Genomic DNA, 25,902 nt, shown 5'->3' on the forward strand with positions numbered 1-25,902 from the left:
TTCATCCCAAACGCTGGGGTTTTCTCAGCTGCCAAAGGTATTAGATGGGTGCCCTCTCTGAGGTCTCTACACATTCTGGCAAGCTGAACACATACCCCAGGACCTACACCCTAGACTGTAATCCAGATCCAAGAAGGTTAAAGCAAGAGCAATTACCCTTCAGACTGGTGCTTGGTCCCCCTACACTCTGCAGCCCAGGAGCTGAAGCTGCCATGTGGAGCTGGCTGGCTGTGCCAGGAGTCTCAGTGGCTTCTTGCCCTGGGGGCAAAAGCCATGCACTCCCACTTACTGGGTCCCAAAGTCCAGACTGCACTGACCTCTCACTTTGTCCTTCACATCTTTGTGTTGATAAATCTGGAAACGGCCACAGCTGCTGCTGATCTGGAGTCCCTCTGGCTGGTGGCTGGTCAGGTCTGCTCTGGGGCTAAAGCCTTAGTGTGGGGCTGGGCTCGGCTCCCAGAGCGCTGTGTTGGCAGATTCCTGCTGTCCTGCCAGACTGTCCTCAGCGGGAGGTTAGCTTCTCTGTGTCATTTTGTGGGTTCTGCAGCTCCAAAGTTTGTTTGGAGTTGCCTTTTTACATGGATTGGGGAAGGTGGAAGCCAGAGCTGTGGGGAGGTCCTGCTTCTACTCTGCCATCTTGACTCCGCCCCCTACCAAATTTAGGCATGTTAATCAAGTTTAAAGTTTAACTCTGAATGTGGCCTTAAGGCTGCAGTTTCCCCACCTCTGGTCTTGATGAAAACAGAAGGCTAAGAGGGATCAAAGAAAGAAGAGGATTCTTACCCTTGCATAGATGAGGGCAGACACCAGGGAAGAAGTGGTATTGGAAGTGGGCATTGAAAAATGGATAGGATTTCAACTGATAGAGATGAGAAGCATAATTCCTTCTGAGTAACGGGAACACCCAGAGGCACCAGGAAGAATTTGAAACCTCCTTAATAGTGTAGTTTAGTAAAACTGTAGAAATGTTTGAAAGAAAGTAGACTGAGATAAGGTCTGGAAGTAGCACGTAGTCATTTGTGAGTCATGAGGAAGGTGTCAACATTGCTACTTCTGTGAGTTAATGTCAACTCTAAATTAAATGGAAAGAACTAGAACAAAACAATTGAAACTAAGTATCATAAAATGATGGAGTTTCACTCCAAAGGAGAGCTATAAGAAGGTACCTTCTCACCTTCCTTAGAATAGTGAGGAATTATGATTGGGAAACACTGCATAAAATATTAAACATTTTTGTTCATTTTAATTTTACTGAACATTTTTATTATAAAGGGAGGGTTCTAAGGGAAGGATATATTGGGAAGTGTAGGTCATGTAAAAATTAATAAAAGACATATGTACAACTTATTTAAAAATAAAAGCTTGCATATTTGTAAAAAAAAAGTTTCACTCTGCCTAAAGATGAATAAACTATATTCTTTATTATTGATTTGCATGGAAATAATTTGCAATGGAAGCAACATTCCAATTTTACAAGCTGCTGTATAGATCTGAGTTCAAATCTTTATTAACAGTCACTTACCAGCAAGCCTCCCAAGACCTCCATTACCAAGTCCAGCATCTTCTTCAATTTCTTCTAGCTCCTCTATATCTAATCCAAGCTGAAAATAAAAGAAAAATGAAATTGGTTACTACTTCACATGACATTGTTATGAAGATAATGAAAAAATTTACATATGGTACCTTATAAATCTTAAAGCACCAAATATTTATCACACATTAATATTTTTGTCATAATAATAATAATCATAAATTAATTATCAAAAGAAAAAAGATACAAGATATTGCCTGAGCCAGCAACAATTGATCTTGCCAAGTGGAGAGACAGCCACCAGAGGCAATAACAGTTTAGAATATATGACTGCATGTAAAATTTTAGGGAAAAGGAGATTGGAAGATTATGACCTGTATCATCTCATAAAACATGAAATACCACGAAGACAAAAATTAATTTTATAGAAAGCTTGATTAGAGACCTCACAAAACAAAGTCATTCTGAGTATATGCAAAGATGAAAGAGGAAGTAAGATTATAAACAAAAATAATAATATTTTAATAATTTTTTTCACCATCAGTGATAGTGAGGTTATCACTTATGAATTCAGTTAATGTTAATGACCATCTCAGTTGAGGACTATGAAAATGATCCTTTAACAGAATTTTTGAGTAAACAATTTACAAAGTATCTGAAAGAAGGGAGTACACCAAAAACTTTGAAAAAAATTTTGAACCTTATTATCTTTTAAAGTATCTATGAAAATATCAGTTACTAACAAATTATATACCTTTCCTACCTCTACAGAATCTTTATAAAATTATCTATACATTCATGAAGTGGATTCTTTATGAAGGTATGAAAAGGGAAAAGTCAGAATTTTGCAAATTTTATACAATGGCAGAACACATCAAAAGCCATATAATTGAATAACAAGTACAGAAACTATAAAATCCTATTGTCCTTATTATTTGGTTACTTTTTATTAAAAAAAAGTATTTGATTCACTTCAGCAAAACACCACTTTAAGGACTCCATTTCTCTAAATCATGACACACCTAAGCTTTTAAGATTTTTTTTTACTTCTGCAAAGTAATGTAATGTATATTATATATAATACATTGCATATGTATTATATATAAAGAATATAATTTGAGGTACTTTCACAATTTTGTAGCTCTGAAATAAACACCTGCAAGAAGAGATAGTAAAACTCAATTTAAAATAACTCTAGACAGTCTAAAATATGTGGAAGTATACATGCCAAAATAAACCAAGGAACCATATAAACAAAGTTATTAAAAATTATGCAAATAAAATAAGATTTAAAGAATTGGAGAAATATTAATTATTCATGGGTAGTCAGGGCCAATATAATAAAATGACAATTTTACCAAAACTAATTTATATATGTTCAATGACATCCCAATTAAATTACCAAAAATAATTTTACTGAATTAGGAAAAACATAATGACAAAATTCATTCAGATAAACAAAAAGTCAAGAATATCAAAGGATATAATAAAAAATGCAAAGGAAGAACGTTTAGCAGTATCAGATCTTAAGCTACATTATAAGGCAATAATTACCAAAACTATCTGATACTGGCTAAGAAATAAAAAGGTAGATCTATGGAATAGAGTGGCATACAATTTACAGTAGCAAATAAAAGCAATAACCTTGTATTTGTCAAATGTAAAGATTAAAGATTTTTGGATAAGAATTCATTATTTGGCAAAAATATTTGGGAAAACTGGAAAGCAGCTTGGCAGAAACTGGGCATAGACCAATATCTTACACCATTTGCCAATACAGGGTCATAGTGGATATGTGACCTATATATAAAGAGAAATATTATAAGAAAATTAGAAGAACAAGGAACATATTACTTATCAGACTTGTGGATAGACAAAAAATTTATGAATAAATAAGAGCGGCATAAAGAGCAAAATGGAAAATTTTTTATTACATTAAGTTAAAATGTTTTTATACAAATAAAACAAATATAGCTAAGATCAGAAATAAAGCAGAAAAGTGAGGAAAAATTTTTTATAGACAATATTTCAGATAAAGGTTTTGTATCTCAAATATATAAAAAAACTTTGTCACATATATAATAATACAGCATTCACCAACTCATAAATGGTTAAAGGATGTGAATGGGCAATTTTCCAATGAAGAAATCAAAACAATTTATAATCATATAAAATGCTCTAAATTATTATTGATTAGAGAGATGCAAATTAAAAAAACCTTGAGATCTCATTTTACACTACCAGATTGGTTAAAATGATAAAAGGGAAAGCAACAAATGTTGGAGGGAATGAGGAAAAATTGGGACACTAATTAATTATTGACAGAATTATAAACTGATCCAACTATTTTTGGGGGGGCAATCTGGAATTATGCCCAAAGAATTAAAATGCTTGTACCCTTTGACCCAGTAATACTACTGCTAAGTTTATTTCCAAAGATGATTAAAGGAAAAGAGCCTATATATTCTACAAGGCTTACAGCAGCTCTCTTTGTGGTATCAAAGAACTGAAAATTTAGTGATGCTCATCAATTGGGGAATGGTTGAACAAATCAAGGCATATTATTGTGATGGAATACTACTGTGCTAAAAGAAATGATGGGCTTAACTATTTTAGAAAAACATGAAAAGACTTGCATGAAATAATAATGAGTGAAATGAGTAAAACCAAGAAAACATTGTATATAGTAATACTAATATTGTTTTAACAACTTTGAGCAAATAAGTCATATTGACTAGAATACCCAAATTAACTATCAAAGGCATAAGATACTATCTGCACCCAGAGAAAGAATTGATAAATACAAGTATGTATAGAATAATTTTATATATAGATGTATGTGTTTGTATGCATGTATGTATATATGTGTACATACAGATATATATTTGTGTCTTATAGTGCTCCTCTCTAGGATGGGGGGGAGGGAAGAAAAAGGGAAAAAAAGAAATTTACATGATAATTTTGCTATAAAAGGAATAGCAAGTTGTACATTGTAGATTTGCAGTTTCATGTGCAAACACCTTAGTTTATTGGACTATGTTATGGAAATGCTTGTGTTTTTTTCCCACAATTTAAAAATAAGATAAATTAAAAAAAATGAAATAAACATCTAACTTGGTCTTATTTTGGAGTTGTTTCCCCTGCATATGACCAAACTACATAAGATTCCTTGAAAAATATCACTAGAGAAAAATCCAGTTACAAATATATTCTGAAGAATAAGCTGACATTTTCCCAGCCCATGGCAGCTTAGGAAGATAAAAAGGTATGCAGACACTGTGGTGGGGACTGAACAGTAAACCAGCAGCAGCAGTTCACTAGAGTCTCTGTAGTTAGTAGTATGGTAGTAGTGGTGATCATTCCAGCATATAGGGATGGTAAGGGACCTGAATACCCAGACAAGAAAGATTTAGGCAGAAGTACTGCCTATACTAGCACAGGCCACAAGAGAGCCATAATCAAGATCACACAAGATTTAGCAAGTACTGCATTAAAGGAGTGGAGGGCTTAGTATATAATATTCTGAAAGGCAAAGGATCTAGAATTGTAGTCAGGAATAACCTTACTAGAAAAACTGGGTGTAATCCTACAGGGTGAAAATTGACATTTAATGAAATAAAAGACTTCCAATCATTCCTAAAGAAATGAGAAGAGCTGAATACCAAATCTAACATTCAAAAACAGGACTCAAGAGAAACATAAAAATGTAAATATGGGGGAGAAATCAGAAGGGACTAAACAAGGTTATACAATTTATATTCTTATGTGGAGAGAGGATATATGTAATTCCTCAGAACTTCTCCATCACTAGAACTCTTAGAGGAAGTCTAATTAGATAGAGGGTTTGGGTGTGTCTCTATTATGTTGGGATAATCTCAAAAGAAGAATAAAATGGGGGAAGAGAAATGTGCTAGAAGAGGAGGAAAGAAGAGGATGAATGGAGAATATTACTTCACATAAATGAGGTATGTAAGGAAAAGTTGTACAGTAGAAAGGGCAGTGAGGGTGGTGGTAGAAAAGGCAATGCTTAAACCTTACTCTCACCCGAACTATTTTAAAGAGGAAAGACTAAACATACACAAACATTTGGGTACCAAAAGCCATCTTACATAACAGGGGAGTAGGAGAGATGGAGTCAAGAGAAAAGGAGAATATAAGAGGGGAAGGTAGATTGAGGGAGGCAATGGTCAGAAGCAAAAGATTCTTCAGGAGGGAACATGTAAAAAGAGAAGGATAAGCATGAGAAAACACGATAAAGGGAAATATATGGTTTGCCATCATAACTGTGAATGTGAATTGGATGAATTCACCCATAAAATGGAAAAGGACCGCAGAATGGTTTAAAAAAACAGAATTCAACAATGTGTTATTTACAAGAAACAAATTTGAAAGAAAGATATATGTGGAATGCTAGATGCAGTTGTTCTGTGGAGATGTTGGGAGTGGGGTGGAGAGGAGCAGAAAGAGAAGGATAGTTAGATAGGAGGATACAGGCCCAGTGAGTACAGAAGCCGTAGAGCAGGGATGCCATTGGCTATTGGCACTTACAGGAGACTGGAGGTCCTAGTTTAGGGTCCAGGACAGAGAAAAGAACTAAAGGGATGATCAGAGGCCAAAGGTACCACTCCCCATGCCCCAAGACTTAAGGGTGATTACTAAAACTAAACTATTACAAATTAAAAATTGCAGAGGCAAAGGAGAAAGATTCCAACCACAGAGAGTTACTATGGGAATAGAGACGACTGGAGTTCATCTTCAGAGGAGGATACTGATGCAAAGAAACTCTCTTCTACTCCAAAGAGTAATGTCAAATGCTCATCTGACCAAAAAGAATTCACAAAGGACTTAAAAAAATAAGAACAATCCAAGAAAAACCAGGAAGATTATAAAAAGAAAGGCAACCAATTAGAAAAGGAGATCCAGAATCTTCAGGATGAAAATGACTCCTTGAAAAATCAGAATTGGGCAAGGGGAAGCCAGTGAGGTTTATAAGAGATCAAGAAATAATTTTTAAAAATATAAATAATGAAAAAATAAAAGATAATGTGAAACGTATCATAAGAAAAACAACTGATCTGGAGAACAGTTCAAGAAAAGAAAGCATAAGAATAATTAAACTATCTGAAAACTCTGAAAAAACAGAATCTTGATACAATAATACAAGAAATACCTAAAGAAAATTGTCCTAAAGTATTAGAATGAGAGGAACAAAGAAATAGAAAAAAATCCACCAATCATCACCTATGAGGAAATCCAACAGTAATACTATAGTCAAATTCCAAAACTCCCAGATCAAGGATAAAATATTGAGAGCAACAAGATAAAAGCAATTTGAATATGGTGATACTACAACTAGAATCACATAAGACCTAGCAGCAGGGACACTATGAGACTGCAGGTTTTGGAACACTATATATTGAAGAGCAAAAAGTTAGAGTTCTAGTTGAAAATATCATACCCAGCTGTATTGTTAAGGAGATATGTGAAGCTGTTTTAACTATTTTCAGGATTGAATTGCACAGTATAATGAACATGCTCACACAAGATTAGAATCAGCATAACATTTATTTTGCACACAAGGACAATATAAAGTAGGATTAAAGAAATATAAGAATATACATATATAAATAAAGCCTAGTAGAATAATAGAAATATTCACATACATCACCAAATCAGGGGAACATCTACATCTGGCTCATAGGTCTGGATCAACCAGTCCAGGATCAACCTCCAGAGTCCTGTTTGGCAAAATGTCCTGGGCAGAGCATTTTCCCCATAGGTGAACTCCAAAAAATAGGGGGATCTCTCCAGGTTATATCCAGTTTTAGACAAAAAAAGGCATTGGACCAATCAATCAGCTTGTCACCAGAGCCTTATGTGTCCTGGAGTAACTAACCACACTGGATGCATTGCAGCTATGGACTGGGTCAAAGTTCAAAGGAGCAAAACATCCATGACTGATAGGGCAAAACATCTGTGTTCCAAAGGACATAGGAAGGATTCTGTTTGTTCCTAAAATGGCGGCCAACACTTCCAGGAAGAGGAATAGGCCAAGGGAAGGTTGAACTTTTATTCCTGGGAAGCAGGGCAAGGTGACTTTTAAAAAGTTTTGGGAACACGGTCCCTATTCTAAGGAGAAAGAGCAACATATGCATTCATGTAGGCCTATATACAGGGAAGATCTTTAATATATCATTAATACTTCACCAGCAAAGCTAAGCATAATCCTGAATGAAAAAAAATGGACATTTAGTAAACTGTCAGACTTTCAGGACTTTGTTTAAAAAAAAAACAAACAAACCAAAAAACAACAACCAGAACTTAATAGAAGATACAAGAGCCAAGAGAAATATAAGGTACATACCAAAGACTAATTACAAGGGGCTTAATAAGGACAGACTGTTTACCTTCTATGTATATAAAATATAAAACATATGTTCAAAATTTTTATTAGTAATTGAGTAGTTCTAAAGAAAGATTGGGGTAGACCTGAGTATAATATGACTTTAATAAGTAATACCATTTAGGAACAGCTAAAAAGAGTAAGTATCTTATAAAAATGAGGTGTGAGAGAACTGACACATAGGAAATAGATGGAGGAAGAAGGTTGTTAGTTCTGGAAACCTTCTTTCATCAGGAATGGGTTTGAGAGGGAACTATATCTGTATCTAATCTATATCTATATCTATATCTATATGGGTATAGAAGGGTGTTTAGAGTGGGAATGGGAGGATAGGGGAAGGATCCTTGAGGGGTGGGGGTCAGTTAAGTAATAGTAGGGTAAGGTAGCAGGTAGAAGTAAAGTATAGTAATTAGGAGGGGTAGGAAATAGAAGATATGCACAAATATAAAAACAAAGATCAGAAGTAGAATTCATTAGGGAAAGTATCTCTCTATATATGTGTATATATATATATATATATGTGTGTGTGTGTGTGTGTGTGTGTGTGTGTGTGGATGTGTATATATATATATATATATGGATGGATATATCTATATTTCTACATAAATCTATATAAATATAGAAAAATCTATATAAATCCCCACTTAATTGTAGCCTTCTGGGGCAGGGGAAAGGAGGAAAAAAGAACAAAGTAAAACATGCACAGCAGAGAACAAAAGAAAATTTACAGATAAGTAAAAGTGGATAGCTCTCAACAAAACAAACAGTATTTATTATATAGGCTTTTTTGAAATGGAAATTTATTGCTAAATACTTTGAATCCTCTCTTACATTCTGCTGCACACATTTTTCCCCCTTCTCTTATTTTGTATTTAAGTTTCAATATGTAAGTTTATGTTTTTTTCTTTTCTACATGTTTAAGTTTTAATAATAAAAAAATAAAATGTTATATTCCAAACAAAAAAAAAACAGACTTAATAAAACAACAGAAAAAATATATTTTGCTAAAGAGGAACATAGAAAAAGAAATAATATTAATACTAAATATCTATGCACCAAATGGCATGGCACACACATTCTTAAAGGAAAAGTTAAATGAGTTATAAGGAAGACACAGTAAACCTATACTAGTGGGGGACCTCAATTTACCCCTTTCAGACCTAGGTAAATCTAACCATAAAAAAGCCAAAATAGAAGTTAAAGAGATGAATAGATTTTTTAGAAAAGTTAGATATTATAGAACTTTGGAGAATATTGAATAGAAATAAAAGCAGCCAGGGTGACTAGGTGGCACAGTGAATAAAGCACTGGCCCTGGAATCAGGAAGACCTGAGTCCAAATCTGGCCTCAGACACTTAACACAAAAACTAGCCATATGACCTTGGGCAAGTTACTTAACCCTAATTGCCCTCCAAAAAGCAAAGAAGAAAGAAAGAAAGAAAGAAAGAAAGAAAGAAAGAAAGAAAGAAAGAAAGAAAGAAAGAAAGAAAGAAAGAAAGAAAGAAAGAAAGAAAGAAAGAAAGAAAGAAAGAAAGAAAGAAAGAAAGAAGGAAAGAAAGAAAGAAAGAAGGAAAGAAAGAAAGAAAGAAAGAAAGAAAGAAAGAAAGAAAGAAAGAAAGGAAGGAAGGAAGGAAGGAAGAAAGAAAGAAAGAAAGAAAGAAAGAAAGAGAGAAAGGAAGGAAGGAAGGAAGAAAGAAAGAAAGAAAGAAAGAGAGAAAGGAAGGAAGGAAGGAAGAAAGAAAGAAAGAAAGAAAGAAAAGCAGTTTAAAATTTCCCAATTGTGCATGACACCTTCACAAAAAATGACCATAAAATCTTACAAACAACTACAGAAAAATTAAATTCAGTTTTAACAACCATAATTCAATTAAAAATTACATTTAAGAAGGGTCTTAGGAGAATAAATTAAAAATTAATGGAAATTGTCACTTAATCCTGAAAAAAAAAGAGTGGTTTAAAGGATAAATTATAAAAACAGCTAACAATTTCATTAAATATAATAACCATGATGGGCAGAGATGAGATGGCAGAGAAAAAGTAGGTACTTGGTTGAGTTCTCCCCCAAACCACTCCAAATACCTGTAAAAGTGATTCTAAACAAATTTTAGAGCTGTGGAACCCTCAAAATGACAGAAATAAGTCTCCAGCCTAAGACAACCCACAAGGTTGACAGGAAGAGTCTATTGCACTGTGCTGGGAGTGGAGCACAGTCCAGCATGGGCTATGCTGGCATATTCCAGGCCAGGGAAGACCTCAGGCGATTGAATCACTGGCAGCTGTGGTGGTTTCCAGATTTTTCAGGTCACAAATGCTAAAGACAGAATAGATCAGTGGGAAAACTCTATTGGACCTGTGTGAGAGAGGAGTGTGGTCTGACCCCAGCCTTAGTATGGAGGTGGCACTGGTGGCAGTGGCATTAGTGGCAGCAGCAGCAGCTTCTGGGGGTCCCTTCCCACACATGGTGGGGAAATCAAAAGGGGGCTTGATCAGAGGGCAATTGCAGAAATCTCTTTGCTCATTCTGAGGCAGGATTCTCTTGCTCTGCCCTGCTTGGATCTGGGTCATAGTCCTGGGTGGTGGTCCTAGGATGAGGAGGAGTGATGGTATAGCAGATCTTGTGGCTGTAGTGGAGAGGGAATCCTTCTCATAGTTCCAAGGCAGAAAGGAGTGCTTATGGTCACTCACAGACCAGAGTACAGGCCAGGAAGGGAATAAACATTTCTTCTTTGATCTTAAGAAGAACTGAAAATTTACAGGTTCCTAGAAGTATCTCTGAAAACAACTGCACCAAACCCCTGAAGTTTGGGACAGTACACCACACTTCCACCACTGGAAGCAGAGTCCTGCCTTGACAAAGAGTTAGAAAGTCAAATATTTGACTGGGAAAATGAGCAGACAGTATACAAAACTCAGACTATAGAATCTTACTTTGCTGACAAAGAAGATCAAAACATACAACCAGAAGAAGATAACAAATGCAAAGTTCCTACATCTAAACCCTCCAAAAAATATGAATTGTCCACAAGCCATGGGAGGGCTCAAAATGCATTTTGGAAATCAAGCAAGAGAAACAGAGGAAAAATTGGGAAGAGAAATGAGAATGATGCAAAAAAAATCATGAAAAATGAGTCAACAGCTTGCTAAAGGAACCCCCCCCCAAATACTGAAGAAAATAATACCTTAAAAAATAGACTAAATCAAATGGCAAAAGAGGTCCAAAAAGCCAATGGGAAGAATGCCTTAAAAAGCAGAATTGGTCAAATGGAAATGAAAGTCCAAAAACTCACTGAAGAAAATAATTCCTTAAAAATTAGAATGGAGCAAATGAAAGTTAATGACTTTATGAGAAATCAAGAAATTACAAAACAGAACCAAAAGAATGGAAAAACTAGAAGACAGCATGAAATATCTCATTGGAAAAACCACTGACCTGGAAAATAGATGTAGGAGAGATCATTTTAAAATTACTGGACTACCTGAAAGCCATGATCATAAAAAGAACCTAGCCATCATCTTTCAAGAAATTACCAAGGAAAACTGCCCTGATATTCTAGAACCAGAAGGTAAAATAGACATTTAAAGAATCCACCAATAACCTCTTGAAAGAGACCCCTAAAGAAAAACTCCTGGGAATATTGTAGCCAAATTCCAGAGTTCCCAGGTCAAGGAGAAAATATTGCAAGCAGCCAGAAAGAAACAATGCAAGTATTGTGGAAATGCAATCAGGATAACACAAGATCTAGCAGCTTCTATATTAAAAGATCAGAGGGCTTGGAATAATATTTCAGAGGTCAAAGGAGCTAGGATTAAAACCAAGAATCATCTACCCAGTAAAACTGAGTATACTACTTCAGGGGCAAAAATGGATATTCAATGCAATAAAGGACTTTCAAATATTCTTACTGAAAAGATCGAAGCTGAACAGAAAATTTGACTTTCAAATACAAGAATAAAGAGAAGTACAAAAAGATAAGCAGGAAAGAAAAATCATAAGGGACTTATTTAAGTCCATGTTTACATTCCTACATGGAAAGATGATATTTGTAACTCATGGGAAACTTTCTCAATATTAGGATAGTTGGAAGGAATATATACATACACACACACATATAGACAGAGGTCACAGGGTGAGCTGAATGTGAAGAAATATCTAAAAAATAAAATTAAGGGGTGAGAGATGAATATATTAGGAGAAGGAGAAAGGGAGAGATAGAATGGGGCAAATTAGCTCACATAGAAGAGACAAAAAAAAGTTTTTACAATGGAAGGAAAGTGGGGGAGGAGGTGAGAGGGAATGAGTGAACCTTACTCTAATTGGATTAGGCTTAAGGAGGGAATAATTTACACACTCAATTGGGTATCTTACCCTATAGGAAAGTAGAGGGAAAGGGATAAGAAAGGGGTATTATAGAAGGGAGGGCAGATTGAAGGAGGGGGTAATTGGAAGCAAGCACTTTTGAAGAGGGACAGGGTCAAAGGATAGAATAGAATAAATGAAGGGCAGGATAGGATGGAGGGAAATATAGCTATGTGATATATATATATAGCTATATTTGCAACATGACTATTATGGAAGTATTTTTCATAACTACACATGTGTAACCTATGCTGAATTGCTTGTCTTCTCAAGGAGTGTGGGTGGGGACGGACGAAGGGAGAGAATGTGGAACTCAAAGTTTTAAAAGTAAATGTTAAAAATTGTTTTTACATGCAGCTGGGAAATAAGATGTACAGGCAATGGGGCACAGAAATATATCTTGCCCTACAAGAAAGTGAGTAGGAGGGGGATAGGATAGGGAGGTGGGGTTATAGAGGGGAGGGCAGACTCTGGGAAGGGGTAATCAGAATGCAAGCCATCTTGATGTGAGGTGGAAGGGAGAGATGGGGAGAAAATTTGGAACTCAAAATTTTGTGGAAATAAATGTTGACTAAAGTAAATAAATTAATAAACAAAGAAAAACAATAACCATGAGATAACACAAAAATTTGTGGGATAAAATCAAAGCTGTATTTAGGGGGAAATGTATATTTCTAAGTGGGTACATCAATAAAAGAGAGGAGTAGATAAATTAGGCATGCAGCTAAAAAAAACCCTTCAAAAATAACAAGTTAAAAACCCCATTTAAACACCAATATAGACATTTTGAAAGTCAAAAGAGACATAAAGAAAACTGAAAGTTAAAAAAATTATTAACTTAAGAAATAAAAGTGAAGTTGACTTTTAGGGGGAAAAGTAAAATATATCATCCATTAATTAAGAATTTAAAAATTGACATCACAACCAATGAAAAGAAAATAAAGCAATTTTATAGAGCTTTCTACCCCCCCCCAACTATACACCAATAAAACTGACAATCTGAATGAAATTGGATTAAATATTTACAAAAATAGAAATTGCTCAGATTAACAGAATAGAAAATAGAATACTTAAAAACTGTCTTAGAAAATAGAAATTGAGGGGCGGCCAGGTAAGTAAGTAAGAGCAATGGCTCCAGTGTTGGGATGACCTGGGGATCAAATCTGGGCTCAGATACTCAGCACCACACCCCGAAATAACTGGCAGTGTAACCTTGAGCAAGTTACTTAACCCCGATTGCTTTAAAAAAAAAAGAAAATAGAAATTGAATAATCCATAAATGAACTTACTAAGAAAAAAAAACCAAGATCAGTGGATTTATATGAATTCTACCAAACATTAATTCGAATACTACATAAAGTGTTGGAAAATATAAGTAAAGAAAAAGTCCTATCAAATACCTTCTTTGATGTAAATATGGTCTTCATACATAAACCAGAGAAAGAAAACTATACACTAATTTCTCTAATGAATATTGACACAAAAATTTTAAATAAAACACTAGCAAGGAGATTACAGCAATCTATCACAAAGATCACATACTACTTTCAGGCTGGATTTATACCAGGAATGTAGGGCTTCTTCAACATTAGCAAAACTATAAGCATAACTGACCACATCAATAACAAAAACAACAAAAATCACAGGATTATTTCAATGTATAAGGAAAAAAACCTTTGATAAAATACAAAGCACAAGAAGAAACTGAGCTTTTCTTAAAATGAAAAGTAGTATCTATTGAATACCAAGAACAATAATTATTTGCAATGGGGATAAGCTAGAAGCCTTTCCAATAGAATCAGGGGTGAAGTGAGAATGTTTGCTATCACCATTACTATTCAATAATGTACAAGAAATGCTAGCTATAGTAATAAAAAAGAAAAAGAAACAGGAGGAAAAAGCATAGGCAAAGAGGAAACCATCACTTTTGCACAGTTTACCTATAGAATCCTAGAGAGTCAACTATAAAACTTATCAAAACAATTAACTCCTTCTGCAAATGTTCTAGGGTGTAAAATAAACTTACAAATAAAATAGTTCTGTATCTTACCAACAAAGCTCAACAGGAAGAACTATCAAGAGAAATTCCATCTAAAATAACTACAGATGGCCATATGAAAAAAATACGCTCAATCACCATTAATTAGAGAAATGCAAATAGAAACACCTCATACCCATCGTATTGGCTGAGATGACCAAAAAAAGAAAAAGGAAAATGGTCAACGCTGGAGGTGATTTTATTCTATATATAGACACATTAATACACTATTATTGGTGGAGCTATGAACTGATCCAACCATTCTAGAAGGCAATTTGGAATTACTCCCAAAAGATTATTAAACTGTGCATAGCAGTGATGCTTTTAGAGCTAAACCCCAGGGAGACAAAAGAAAGAGGAAAAAAGGGCTCATATGTTCAAAAATAATTATAGCAGCTCTTTTTGTGGTGATAAACATTTGGAAACTAAGGGGATGCCCATAAATTGGGGAATGGATAAATAAGTTGTAATATATGAATGTGATTGAATACTATAGTACTGGAGAAAGGCATTTCCTGGGACAACCTATATCAATAGAGGTAAAGTGAAGTAAGCAGAACAAGAACAATCCCCACAGTAATAGAAATATTTGTAACTGATCAACACAATGACCTATCACAATTCCAAAAGAAAACTAGGAGTTTTCCTAGTTTCACTTAAATATAATTTATTTCATCAATCACATTGTAAACTAATTGAGGGGAAGGGCTATCTATGTTTTATGCTTTGCTATATAACATTAAAGAAAGTTGCAATGGTTTTATACTTAGTGAATATACAAACATTTCATTTGAAAGAAGATAGTAGTGGCAAAGAGCTCTATATACAAACGGAAAGCACTGTGTGTACAAAGGCATGTACAAATATTTTTACACATGGAATTTAGCCAAAGGTTTTACACAAAACTGTGCATCTCACTAACCACATCCAACAAGTCTGAGAACTATATGCTGATTCCTTCATACTTCAATGGAACTGGAGGAGAATAATATATAGAAGTTAATTACTAAAAAGAAACTAGTTTATAAGGTTGTAGAACTCAACATTTCTTTGAAAAAGAAGTGTATTTCACACCTTCCTAAACAATGGGATGGAGTAACTCAACAGAGAAGATTACAAGAGAATTTGAAGAGTTTATACTTTATTTTGAAAAATAAAACTTCAGATGTTCCAACACAAGAGCAAAAGTAACAACATTATTCAATTCTCCAAAAGAAGATAGGAAAAGTAACATTTAGGTTAGAAAAAAAGAAGAAAAACATTTCAAAAAAGTTTTTCCAAAGGCTAACTTTACTTTTAAAATGTCATTGTTTATCCTGTGTTCTCAAAGAGGACCAATGACATCATGAAGGTGATAGCTTGACTTGATCATGAATTGGATATAAGTGAGGCAGAACTGTGTAAAGTCTTCAAAGTACAGTGGCAAGACAAAAGTCATGCTGACTGGCAATGGTTCAGAATGACCTTGCGACTATGTGAGGAAAAAGTTTTTTTTAATTTCAAAGAAAGTTCTCAAATAGTACAACCAATCATCTTGATTCTGTTTTCCATTACTTAAATCCAAGGTGATAAGTTGATTACAATTCCATGATGAAATGTTCATTGGCAAAAATACAATTGTTAAACCATTTCATGCCAAGTAGCAAGGGTTGAGAAGGAACATAGTGAGAGTTCAAACTGGTGTCAGGAAGCCTTGGGTTCAAGTCTTGTCTTTGACACATACTAGTTATGTGACTATGACAAAGTCACTTAACCCCTCAGGGCCTCTAGGCAACACTCTAAGATTATAAATAATAGGAATTACTGTCCACAACCAAGAGTCCCCAACACAAATGAATGCACATCTCTTGGTCACCCCTTCTCTCCCTCTGTCTCAAAAAAAATTAAGGAGTACCTTGTAAATAGTTAACTCTGTAATTTAAAGAAAAACAATAAGAAAAAATGTATAGATTTACCTGATAAATTGCCTCATCACAAGCATTCTGCAGACCAAGATTGATCATGGTGTTCTGTAAAGTGCGTCCCATGTAAAATTCCAAGGACAGATAATAAACTCTCTGAAACAAAGAAAAATAGAGGGAATTTTCATAGGGGAACCTTGATTTTCCTTGTAAAAGTCAGAGAGACACGCTGAGTCATCAATAAAAGAAGAAAAATTACTTCTCAATATATGTATACATGGCTCTTTCAGATATATAAAATTGACTAATCTCCTGAAACATCACATAATACCTACGCAACCTTGCACTCTTTTTGGGCTTCAGTTAAAACAGGATGATAATAATACTTGCACTACTTTTAAGTATATAACTTCCTTGTATATATTTATTTGCTTGTGAGCTCTCCCATTAGATTGCAAGTTGTCTAAGGGCTGGGAATGTCTTGTTTTTTTTTTTTTTTTTGCATCCTCAGCCCTTAGCACTGTGCCTGGCACATAGTAGCAACTTAATAAATATTTATTGAGCAACTGAAAAGCATTTTATGGATCTTAAAGCTCCTCTCTCACCCATGCTAGCTGATCTGCTGCTCTCTGCCTCCTCTCTCTCAGTTCCACCTCACTCTCCCTCTTTCTGCTCCAAAGGTTTCTGTTCTCCGCTCATAGTCTGTTGGGTAAATTCCTCCCACACTGAGCTCTATGTGACTCATCTGTGGACTGGACCAAAGTTCAAAGCAGGTCACATGGACCTATTAAGGGGCAGGAAAGATCTTCAAATTCCCTTAATGTGACACTGGGGCAGACTCAGTGACAGTATCAAAAGCTGAAAAGAGGTCAGAAAGATTGAAGACTGAAAAAAAGTCATTAGATGTGGCAATCAGGAGACGATTAGCAACTTTGAAGAGAATAATTTCATTGGATGATAGATTGTAGAGAGTTAAGAAGAGAGTTGGACTAAAGAAAGTAGAGGCATTGATTATAAAAGGTCTTCTCAAGAAGTTTACCAACAAAAGGAATAAGGGACAATAGATGACACCTAGTGGCCTGGATAGAGCAAGTGAGGTTTATTTTGAGGATGTGGACAATATGGGCATGACTTTAGGCAGTAGGGAAGCAGCAAGTAAACAGGAAAAGATTGAAGATTAGTAAGAGACACAGGGCCTGGAGTTAGGAGGACCAGAGTTCAAATCCAGCCTCAGACACTTAACACTTACTAGCCGTGTGACCTTGGGCAAGTCACTTAACCCCAATTGCCCTGCCTTCCTCCCTCCAAAAAAGCAAAAATAAAAAAAAAAAGACGATTAGTAAGAGAGCAGGGGTGATCAAGTAGTCTGTTAGAAAAGACCGGATGGAATGGAGTTGTTTGTGCATGTAGGGGAGTTTGCCTTGGCAAGGAGATCTACCTCTTCACGTGAAACAGGAATGAAGGCTGAGATAATTGCAAAAGGCAATTGTGATGGAAGATAAGGGAAAAAAGAGAAGATGGAGCTCACAGTGAATGGTTTCATTTTTTTTTTCTCCTAGTGAAATATGAAGCATAGTTTTCAGCTAAGTAGACAGGGAGAAGGGCAGCTATGGGAAGTTTGGAAAAAGATGAAAAGGCTTGGAAAAACTACTATGGTGAGTGGGATAATCAATTAGGGAAGTGTGAAAGGATTGCTTGATATATTGATGGCCCAACTGACATTACAGAACATAAATTTGTAGTGTGCCCAATTAGCACAGTCAGCAGTTTTCTTTAGCTTCATTCATTATTCTATGAGTAACAAGTGGAAGCAGGAGATGCTTAGTGTAATCCAAGGCTGGGGTTTGGTAGCACAAAATTTTTGAAAGGAATAAGTGGCAAGGGACTCGAGAGAAGAAAACAGTGTAAAGTTGAACTTTATTTTGCCAAGGAAGTGAACAGAGGTTAAATGAGTTGCGCAGGGTCATGTAGCTAATAAATGTTTAAGGCAGGATTTGGACTCAGCTCTTGACTATGGCCAAGCTCTCTTATCAACTGTGTTTCCTAGCTGCCTCCAAACTTTCACATTATCTTGCTGGGATTATCTTGCTGGAATCTAGGCTTTCACACCACTTTCTGGTCATGTCCTCAGCATGCTGCTAATATTTTGGACATCCTCCTGACCTCCCCTTTCTTGCTTGCTTGTATTTGTATTCCTAGAGCATAGCATAGTGCCAGGCACATTGTAAGCATTTAACAAATATTTTATTTAAGTAATAACAATTTTATTATTATAATATAGTAACAGCATATACCTATTATTATATATGCTTTTACAAAAGATATATAAATAAAATAACTGTAATTTCAGTAATCCATTACATAGCAAAAGATATACTTCATATACAAGACAAGATTACAATTACAAAACAACATTACATATAATCCACAACAATGAATTCGTTCTAACTGTACATGTAGCTACTTCTTCTACAATGTGATGTCAGGCTAGTCTAGTGGAAAGTATGGTTGTGATACTTTTGTAACTTATTGGTCATTTTACATTTATCTAAACTTAATTAACATAGGCTAGGTGTCCTTATTTCTAAGTTTTACATGTGGTCTGTTTTTCCTAGGTGTTTCTATAGATGAGATTCTATATAGGAAAGGTGCTTCCTGTGGGTTGAGTCCTTTCCCTTTGATTGAATTGAGGTCTTTAGTTTTAGGCAAAGTTATTGGATTTCTATACATTGTGTCTGATTTACTCAAAGCAAAAGGCTTTTTTTTCCTTTTCTTTTTTTTTTTGGTTTTGTTTTTCTGTTTTTAGTACCTCTGTGCTTACAGAAAAGCAAACTGAACTTCAGCATTCTTGAGCTACTATTTCAATGTATCAGCTTCTTTTTGAGTACCTTTTTAATAGTTTTTTCAATATAAAGGCAAAGATTTGTTTCAACATTTAGCTGTCTATATCTAAAAGATGGACATCTTGATTTTTTGTGAGCATGTGTGTTTATCCCACTTAAAGTTCTACTTTTTTTCTTAAGATGAGAAATCATTGCTTTTATGTTTGTTTTTTAAAATCTGGTTATATTTTATGTTTGGTCTTTATTTTCTATTTCAAATTTTTCCATTATTTTCTGAACCTTAAAAGTCTTTAAGTAAAATTCTATCATCTTGTTTCAAATCTTGAGGACTTGGGCATAAGACCATCATTTATTTCTCAGTATTAGTTCCTAACTCATGAGTTGCCTCTGAATGAAGTGTTAATTCTCATTTCAAGTGTAGTTGAACTATTTATGGGAATCTAGTTCATATCTGTAACTGAAAATAGTTCTGCTTCTCAAATTACCTCAGTGGTATTTTCTTGTATCCAATTGTCATGATCTGACTAATAATGAGGCCATACCTACTGTTTGCAGGATCTGGCATGACCTGTATCTCTAGTCCCATCTTAATTCCACAAATACCAATTTCTTAGAATTTAATCTCTCACACACCAACTTTATAGCCACCACTCAAATGTCTATCCAGGTCACAAGTGTAAACAAGATAATTCTGTTTCCTTGGTCATACTACACAGAAGGTGATCTTGCTTCAGACTATTGTGTTATGACCTTTATTCTCTTGGTCCTTTGTTTTCAAAAGTAGTATAGTTTTGGTCAAGGTTTCATATTTTAGCAGATTCTCTGTAAACTTGTGTCTTTAAAATTGTGTTATCAGTGCAACTTTCTTGCTGTACTTCTATAATTCATATAAGAGAAGATGTTTTGGTGCTAATCAAAATTTATTTTTCCTGAATTGAGCTACTCAGTACACATTTAGTCCATTATTCAAATATTCTTATTTTTTCTATTAACTGTTTATAAGCCAATTATTTACTTTCTGATATTGTATTTATTAGATATGCCTTTAGCCCAGACAATACTTGTCTGTAAGTTATTCTGATTATCTTAATATTGTACTATCTACCTATGACACAAATTTGGATGTCAATTTCCCTTTGTAATGAATACAATTGCTGTATTACAGCATTTGCACGAGACCTAAAATGCTAGTCTAGCTTTTGCATGTAGTCTTGATACATGATTTTATATATATATATATATATATATATATATATATATATATATATATATATTTTCTGCTCTGCAACCTCAGAAGCAGGTCCTATAACCTCCTATAACCTATAAAAAAACTATAAAATTTGTTTTTCAGTTGTTTAGTTACTCTGTAACACAATCAGTACAAACCTCTATTGAGTATCTTTAGGAAGGGATCCTGTCATTGTAAGATTCTTAACATTGGCCTATGTTTTGTGGTATAACAAATCTATACTCCACACTACCTATATTTTAAGCATTTTTCACTGACTCAAGTATGCCACTCAACTTTTCTCTTAGCAAATTTTTACTGTACAAGACAATTCATTTTAAAAAATTAAGTCCTATTCAGAGGGTAGTTTAAAGGTCAATTTCTAGGTAATACCTCTACATTCAATATATTAGGGATTTTTAAATGATCAACAACATCTGGTGGTTTTCAAGGGAGTAACAGAGTGGTTCATTTTTTAAAATTAAATTTTAATTTTTCAGCAGCAAAAGTCTGCCCTCTTTATTCCTCCCATCCCATCAATTAAGAATGAAAGAAAAACAAAAACCTTGTTCCATACAGTCAAGCAAAAAATAAATTTCTGCATTGGCCACATTTGAAAAGAAAAAATGTCTAAAAGGAAAAAAAAATGTGTGTATCATTCTGTACTCTGAGTCTCTCATCTCTCTACAAAGAGGTCAGTAGCATGTTTCATGCTTTGGAATTGTGATTGGCCATTATACTAATCAGAATTCCTAGTCCTTCAAAGTTGTTTGTCTCCACACAACATTGTTGTCACTATACAAATTGCTTTCCGGGTTCTGTTCAATTCAACCTGCATTAATTCACACATTTCTTTTAGCACAGTAGTATTCTATCACATCCATATGCCATAATCTGTTCAGCCATTCTCCATTTAATGGATACTTCCTCAGATTCCAATTTTTTGCCACCTCAAAATGCCAAAAATATTTTCATTCATCCTTAGTTAAAGTTTGTTTTCCTTAGGAATAATCCCTTTACTAATCTACCCTTCTCTAATCCCTCTTTTCTCTTCTTTCCTTTCTTTTTTTTAACAGTTGGATCTCATATTTCACATGAGATAATTTTTCTTAACCTTTCCCTAACCCTAAAATTCTTATGGGATTCCTCTTTTCATTCTTCTTTTAAGATCATTAAGACCTTACAGAATCACTCCAAGACCTATCTAAATAAACTCCCTCTATGATGATAGCATTCAAAGGGGACACATGTATCATCATCTAAATTATGACTCTTGGGAAACAATGTTTATTGCATTGTCAGTTATTGCAACTATCGGTTATTGTGGTTTATTTTTCTTTGTTAGTAGGATGGATTTGATCTGTAGTGGGACAGAAATTTTTTGTATTTCCTAGATCACTAAATGATACTTCCACAATCCATATAAGAGAAGATGTTTTGGTGCTAATTAAAATTTATTTTTCTTGAATCAAACTACAAAAAATCAGTACACATTTAGCCCATTATTCAAATATCCTTATTTTTCTATTAACTGTTTACAAGCCAATTGTTTACTTCCTGATATTGTATTTATTAGATATGCCTTTAGCCCAGACAACCTTTGCCTGTTAAGTTATTATACTTATCTCCTTCATAGTACTATCTACTTCATAGGTTTGTTTTCAGGAAAAGCTCTGTAAACCCTAAACCACTATTCAACTACCCAGAAGAGGTCATCTCCCCATGGATGTCCCGAAAGCACCTCAACCTTAATAATGTATAAAACTGAGTTTACCATCTGTTTCAGAAACCCTGATGTCATTATTTTGGGAAATTAAAGGTGAAGAAGAAAGTCAATTAGTGGTGGAATTTTATTAAATTCCATATACCTCATTTCTCAAGTTTGTTCACTTTTCTGTATTTCCATTGCCTAGAAGCAGTGAGGTATAGTAGGAAAAGCATAGAATTTAGAGTTGGTGGATCTTGGCTTTAATCTTATCTCCAATTACTGCACATTGAGCAAGCCACTTATCCTCTTTGGATGCCAGTGTTCTCACCTGTAAAATGAGGGGGTTTGACTAGATGATTATTTTCTAATTCTACATCTTTTTTTTAAAAGCAATTGGGGTTAAGTAACTTGCTCAAGGTTACACGGCCAGTTATTTCTGGGTGGGTGCTAAGTATCAGAGCCTGGATTCGATCCCAGGTCATCCCGACTCTGGGGCCGGTGCTCTTATTCACTGTGCTACCTAGGGGCCCCCTAATTCTACATCTTGCCATTGATTTAGTCCAGTATCAAGTATGTGACTCAAGGTGCAGGTAGCCCACAAAATTCCCAAGTAGATTAAAATGTAATTGGGAAATAGTTAACAAAATAAATAAAAATATGATAAAACATAGATCATGTTAATATGTGGTTTTCTAAGTCAATATGCATGGTTTAGTCAATGTATGGCTTAGTAGCCTCTCTTTCTATTTGAGTTTGACACCACAGATTTAGGCTAAGATAAATAGCTTTCTTTACAGGTATGCTCCAATTCTTTCTCTCCTCTCACACAACTCCTACTCCACTCTGTCTCTCATATTGTCAGAATACTCTGATGTACAGATGTAGTCATATCTTTTAGACCTGAAAACAGATGTAGTCATATCTTTTAGACTTGAAAATGGCAGGTGACTCCTCATTGTGTTTTCAACTAAGATTCAAACTCCATGGGGCAGCTAGGTGGTGAAGTGAATAGAGCACCAGACTTGAAGTCAGGAGGACCAGAGTTCAAATCCAGCTTCAGACACTCAACACTTACTAGCTGTGTGACCTTGGGTAAGTCATGTAACCTCAATTGCCCTGCCTTGCCTCCAAAAAGACAACAAGCAAATCCAAACTCTTTTCATATTCATTCAATGCCCTCTACCACCTGGTGCCACCTGGACTCTCTTGTCTTATTTCATATTACTTCCCCAATGCACTATATGCAACAGTCACAATAGAACTTTGTTTTTGTGCTTTGTCTCATCTTCTTTTCTGTATCTCAGATGTTCTCTCTTTTTTACCTGTTGCCACCTTTAAAGCTCAATTCCAATGGCACCTTCTCCATAAGGCCTTCTTTGATCCCTTGCTGATCTCCTAATCTTTATGTAAATACTTTGTACTACATGACCTTAATACACTTGTGTATAATTCTCTATTGAGATTATCTGTATTTATGTCTATGAACAAAGATGATGGCCTGGAAGAAACTTTGGGAAATCATATAGTTCAACTCTCTCACTTTACAAATGATGAAGTTAAGGATCAGAGAAGTTAAATGACTTGCTTGATGTCACAGATAATAAACTGAAAATCTGGATTAAACCCCACATGATATAAGTTTAAGTTCTAAAGTTGTTTCTACTATTACTATGATATCCTCACCTAGATTGAAAAGCTACACAATGTCAAGGATCATTCCTTCTTACTGTCTGCTTTTAGTTCTATTGAGGGCAAAAGAAAAAGTACAAAGTTTGAAATATGTCTGCTTTATTGTTTTGACAAAGTATTTAATGGAAGAGAGGTTCAAAATATTACCTAAAATTGGAATTTTGTTAACATGACAAGTTAATTATGTAATTTTTCCTTCAGTTGTGCTCCCTTCTACAACTATTGTCCTCCTCTTCCCCCCCCCCAGCTGATTTTCCCACTTCCCTAGCTAGTCCTTTCAGAAATGTGGCCCATGGGATAATACTACCTTCAGCCCAGCCATACCTCATTGTGATTTCTAGACAGTCATCCTTCTGAGGTCCTGATCCCACTATGCTGGCAAAGCAGACTGCTCACAGAGAGACCAAGGGAATTATAGTTATAGTAGCTTTAATTTTTAATATAACACTTTAGAATTACAAAGCACTTCTCTCATAATCTTGTGATGTACCTAGTTCAAGGATAATTCCCACTTTATAGATAGGAAAATTGAGGCATAGACAAGAAAAGTGTCTTGCCTAAAGTCACAAAGCTAGCACATATCAGAGGAAGGATATGAAACCAAATTCTCTGAATCAAAGGATAACAGAGTTTATGGAAAATAACTTAGAAGTCTAGTCTAATCCTCTCGTTTTACAGATGAGGAAACAGGTTCAAAAATGTTAACTATGATAATATTTTTAAATGTTATCTCCATCAAGCCTGCTTTGATCTTTCCTCAGCAAGTAATAACTTTTCCCCTAAACTCACACAGCACTTTGTTTTGTATCTTTTCAATGCCTTTACAATATATATTATAGTTAGCTGTGTATGTGTAACATCCTCCCACCTTGTGAAAGATAAGGTCCAGAAAGACAGCTATACCTTGTTATATAGGTTCTGTATCTCCTTCCAGTTGCTACTGCAGTCTTTTGCATACAGAAGAGACTTAATAAATGTTTGTTGCATGAACTAAGGGTATATCAGGGAAAAGGTGGGAAGGGATGTGGTTAAGTCTAGATTTCAACATTTACTAGTTGTGAGACCATGAGTAAGTTGAAATCTCCTGTTCTGTTATTGCCTAACACTAAGGCTGAACTGAGGGTGATTTTTTTTTTTTACACTTTAAAGCACTATATAAATGTAGTCTACAATTATTAGCATGATTATAGGGACGTGTAGAGTATTCACTAATACTTTCCAAAAATTCCGTTGGCACTGAAATCCTGGAATAACAGATTTTTAGAACTAAAGGAATTTTTGAGAACAGATAGTCGCAAGCTCTCATTTTACAGAGAGGGAAAAGTGAAGTTCGAAGAGATCAGGTAAATTTGCCGAAGGCCATTTAACAGAAGTAGTGGAGATTGGAATCCAAGAAGTCTGTTTGCAAATTAAGCTATACCCACCTGAAGCTGGAAGTGCTGCATCTAGAGAGCAGGGCAGCAGGAAAGAGTTTAGGATGTAGAGAAGTGTGGTAGAAGAGAGGAAGCCTTTTTAGTACCTTGGGGTGCTTCTCGTAGTAGTACTGTTGAGTGCGGATCCAGCGCCCCACGAGGTGATCACGTACCGTGTGGGCTAAGGCGAAATAGTAGTCTCTAGGGGTGGCCACATTCCGATCCTTGACCAGAGTGAAGTGCAAGTGCCGATTAAAACCCTTCTTCAACTCCGCGACGTTCTCAACGCCCACGATTCCACGGATACTAATCTGTTTGCGCTTCTCCTGATCAGTCAAAGGTTTAGCCATGGCTGTGGTGTGGATTTATGACCACCCCAGCGAATGCTATGAAAACTTGTCTAGCTGAGAGCGAAAGAGGTGCAACTCAAAAGTTACGGGATAGGACGGGGCACGGAGAGAAGTGCTGCTGCTTAAGACAGTTTAGGGAAAGTTTTGAGGCTCCGCCTCTCCGAATGGAGGCCTCACTGATTGGTGTGATGAACTGCCCCTCCCTCCACCTAGTAGCGTCAAAGCCCTAAAATTGTGCTATACCAGAGAAGAACAAGGGGTCTCCAGTTAGAGTAGACGCTTAATAAATGCTTGCTAATTAATTGATTGACTGAGTGGTAATAAATCGCTTTACTTCTATATTTCTGCTCCTCTGCCCTGACCTCCTGATCCCTTAGAGACATTGCCCTGCTATGAGTAACAACTTGGGCGTCCCTTTGTAACCTCACCAAAACACAAAACA

At 35.3% G+C, this 25,902-nt stretch overlaps 1 protein-coding gene across 1 annotated transcript in view; it reads right to left on the reverse strand.

The window, feature by feature from the left end:
• PYGL (glycogen phosphorylase L) overlaps positions 1 to 25,580 on the reverse strand; it is a 70,541-nt gene extending 44,961 nt beyond the window's left edge. Inside the window, exons 1-3 of the mRNA XM_069082343.1 lie at positions 25,218 to 25,580; positions 16,285 to 16,386; positions 1,523 to 1,601 (exon numbers count right to left, since the gene is read on the reverse strand). Of these exons, the coding sequence (XP_068938444.1) occupies positions 1,523 to 1,601; positions 16,285 to 16,386; positions 25,218 to 25,460 (424 nt within the window). The 5' untranslated portion in view covers positions 25,461 to 25,580. The remainder of the gene's footprint in view (positions 1 to 1,522; positions 1,602 to 16,284; positions 16,387 to 25,217) is intronic.
• Between the last annotated feature and the right edge of the window lie 322 nt (positions 25,581 to 25,902).

The sequence above is a fragment of the Petaurus breviceps genome, unplaced genomic scaffold (assembly GCF_028583685.1).
Source record: "Petaurus breviceps papuanus isolate PSGF00001 unplaced genomic scaffold, PetGlider_PUasm1.0 164, whole genome shotgun sequence".
Classification (NCBI taxonomy): Eukaryota; Metazoa; Chordata; class Mammalia; order Diprotodontia; family Petauridae; genus Petaurus; species Petaurus breviceps.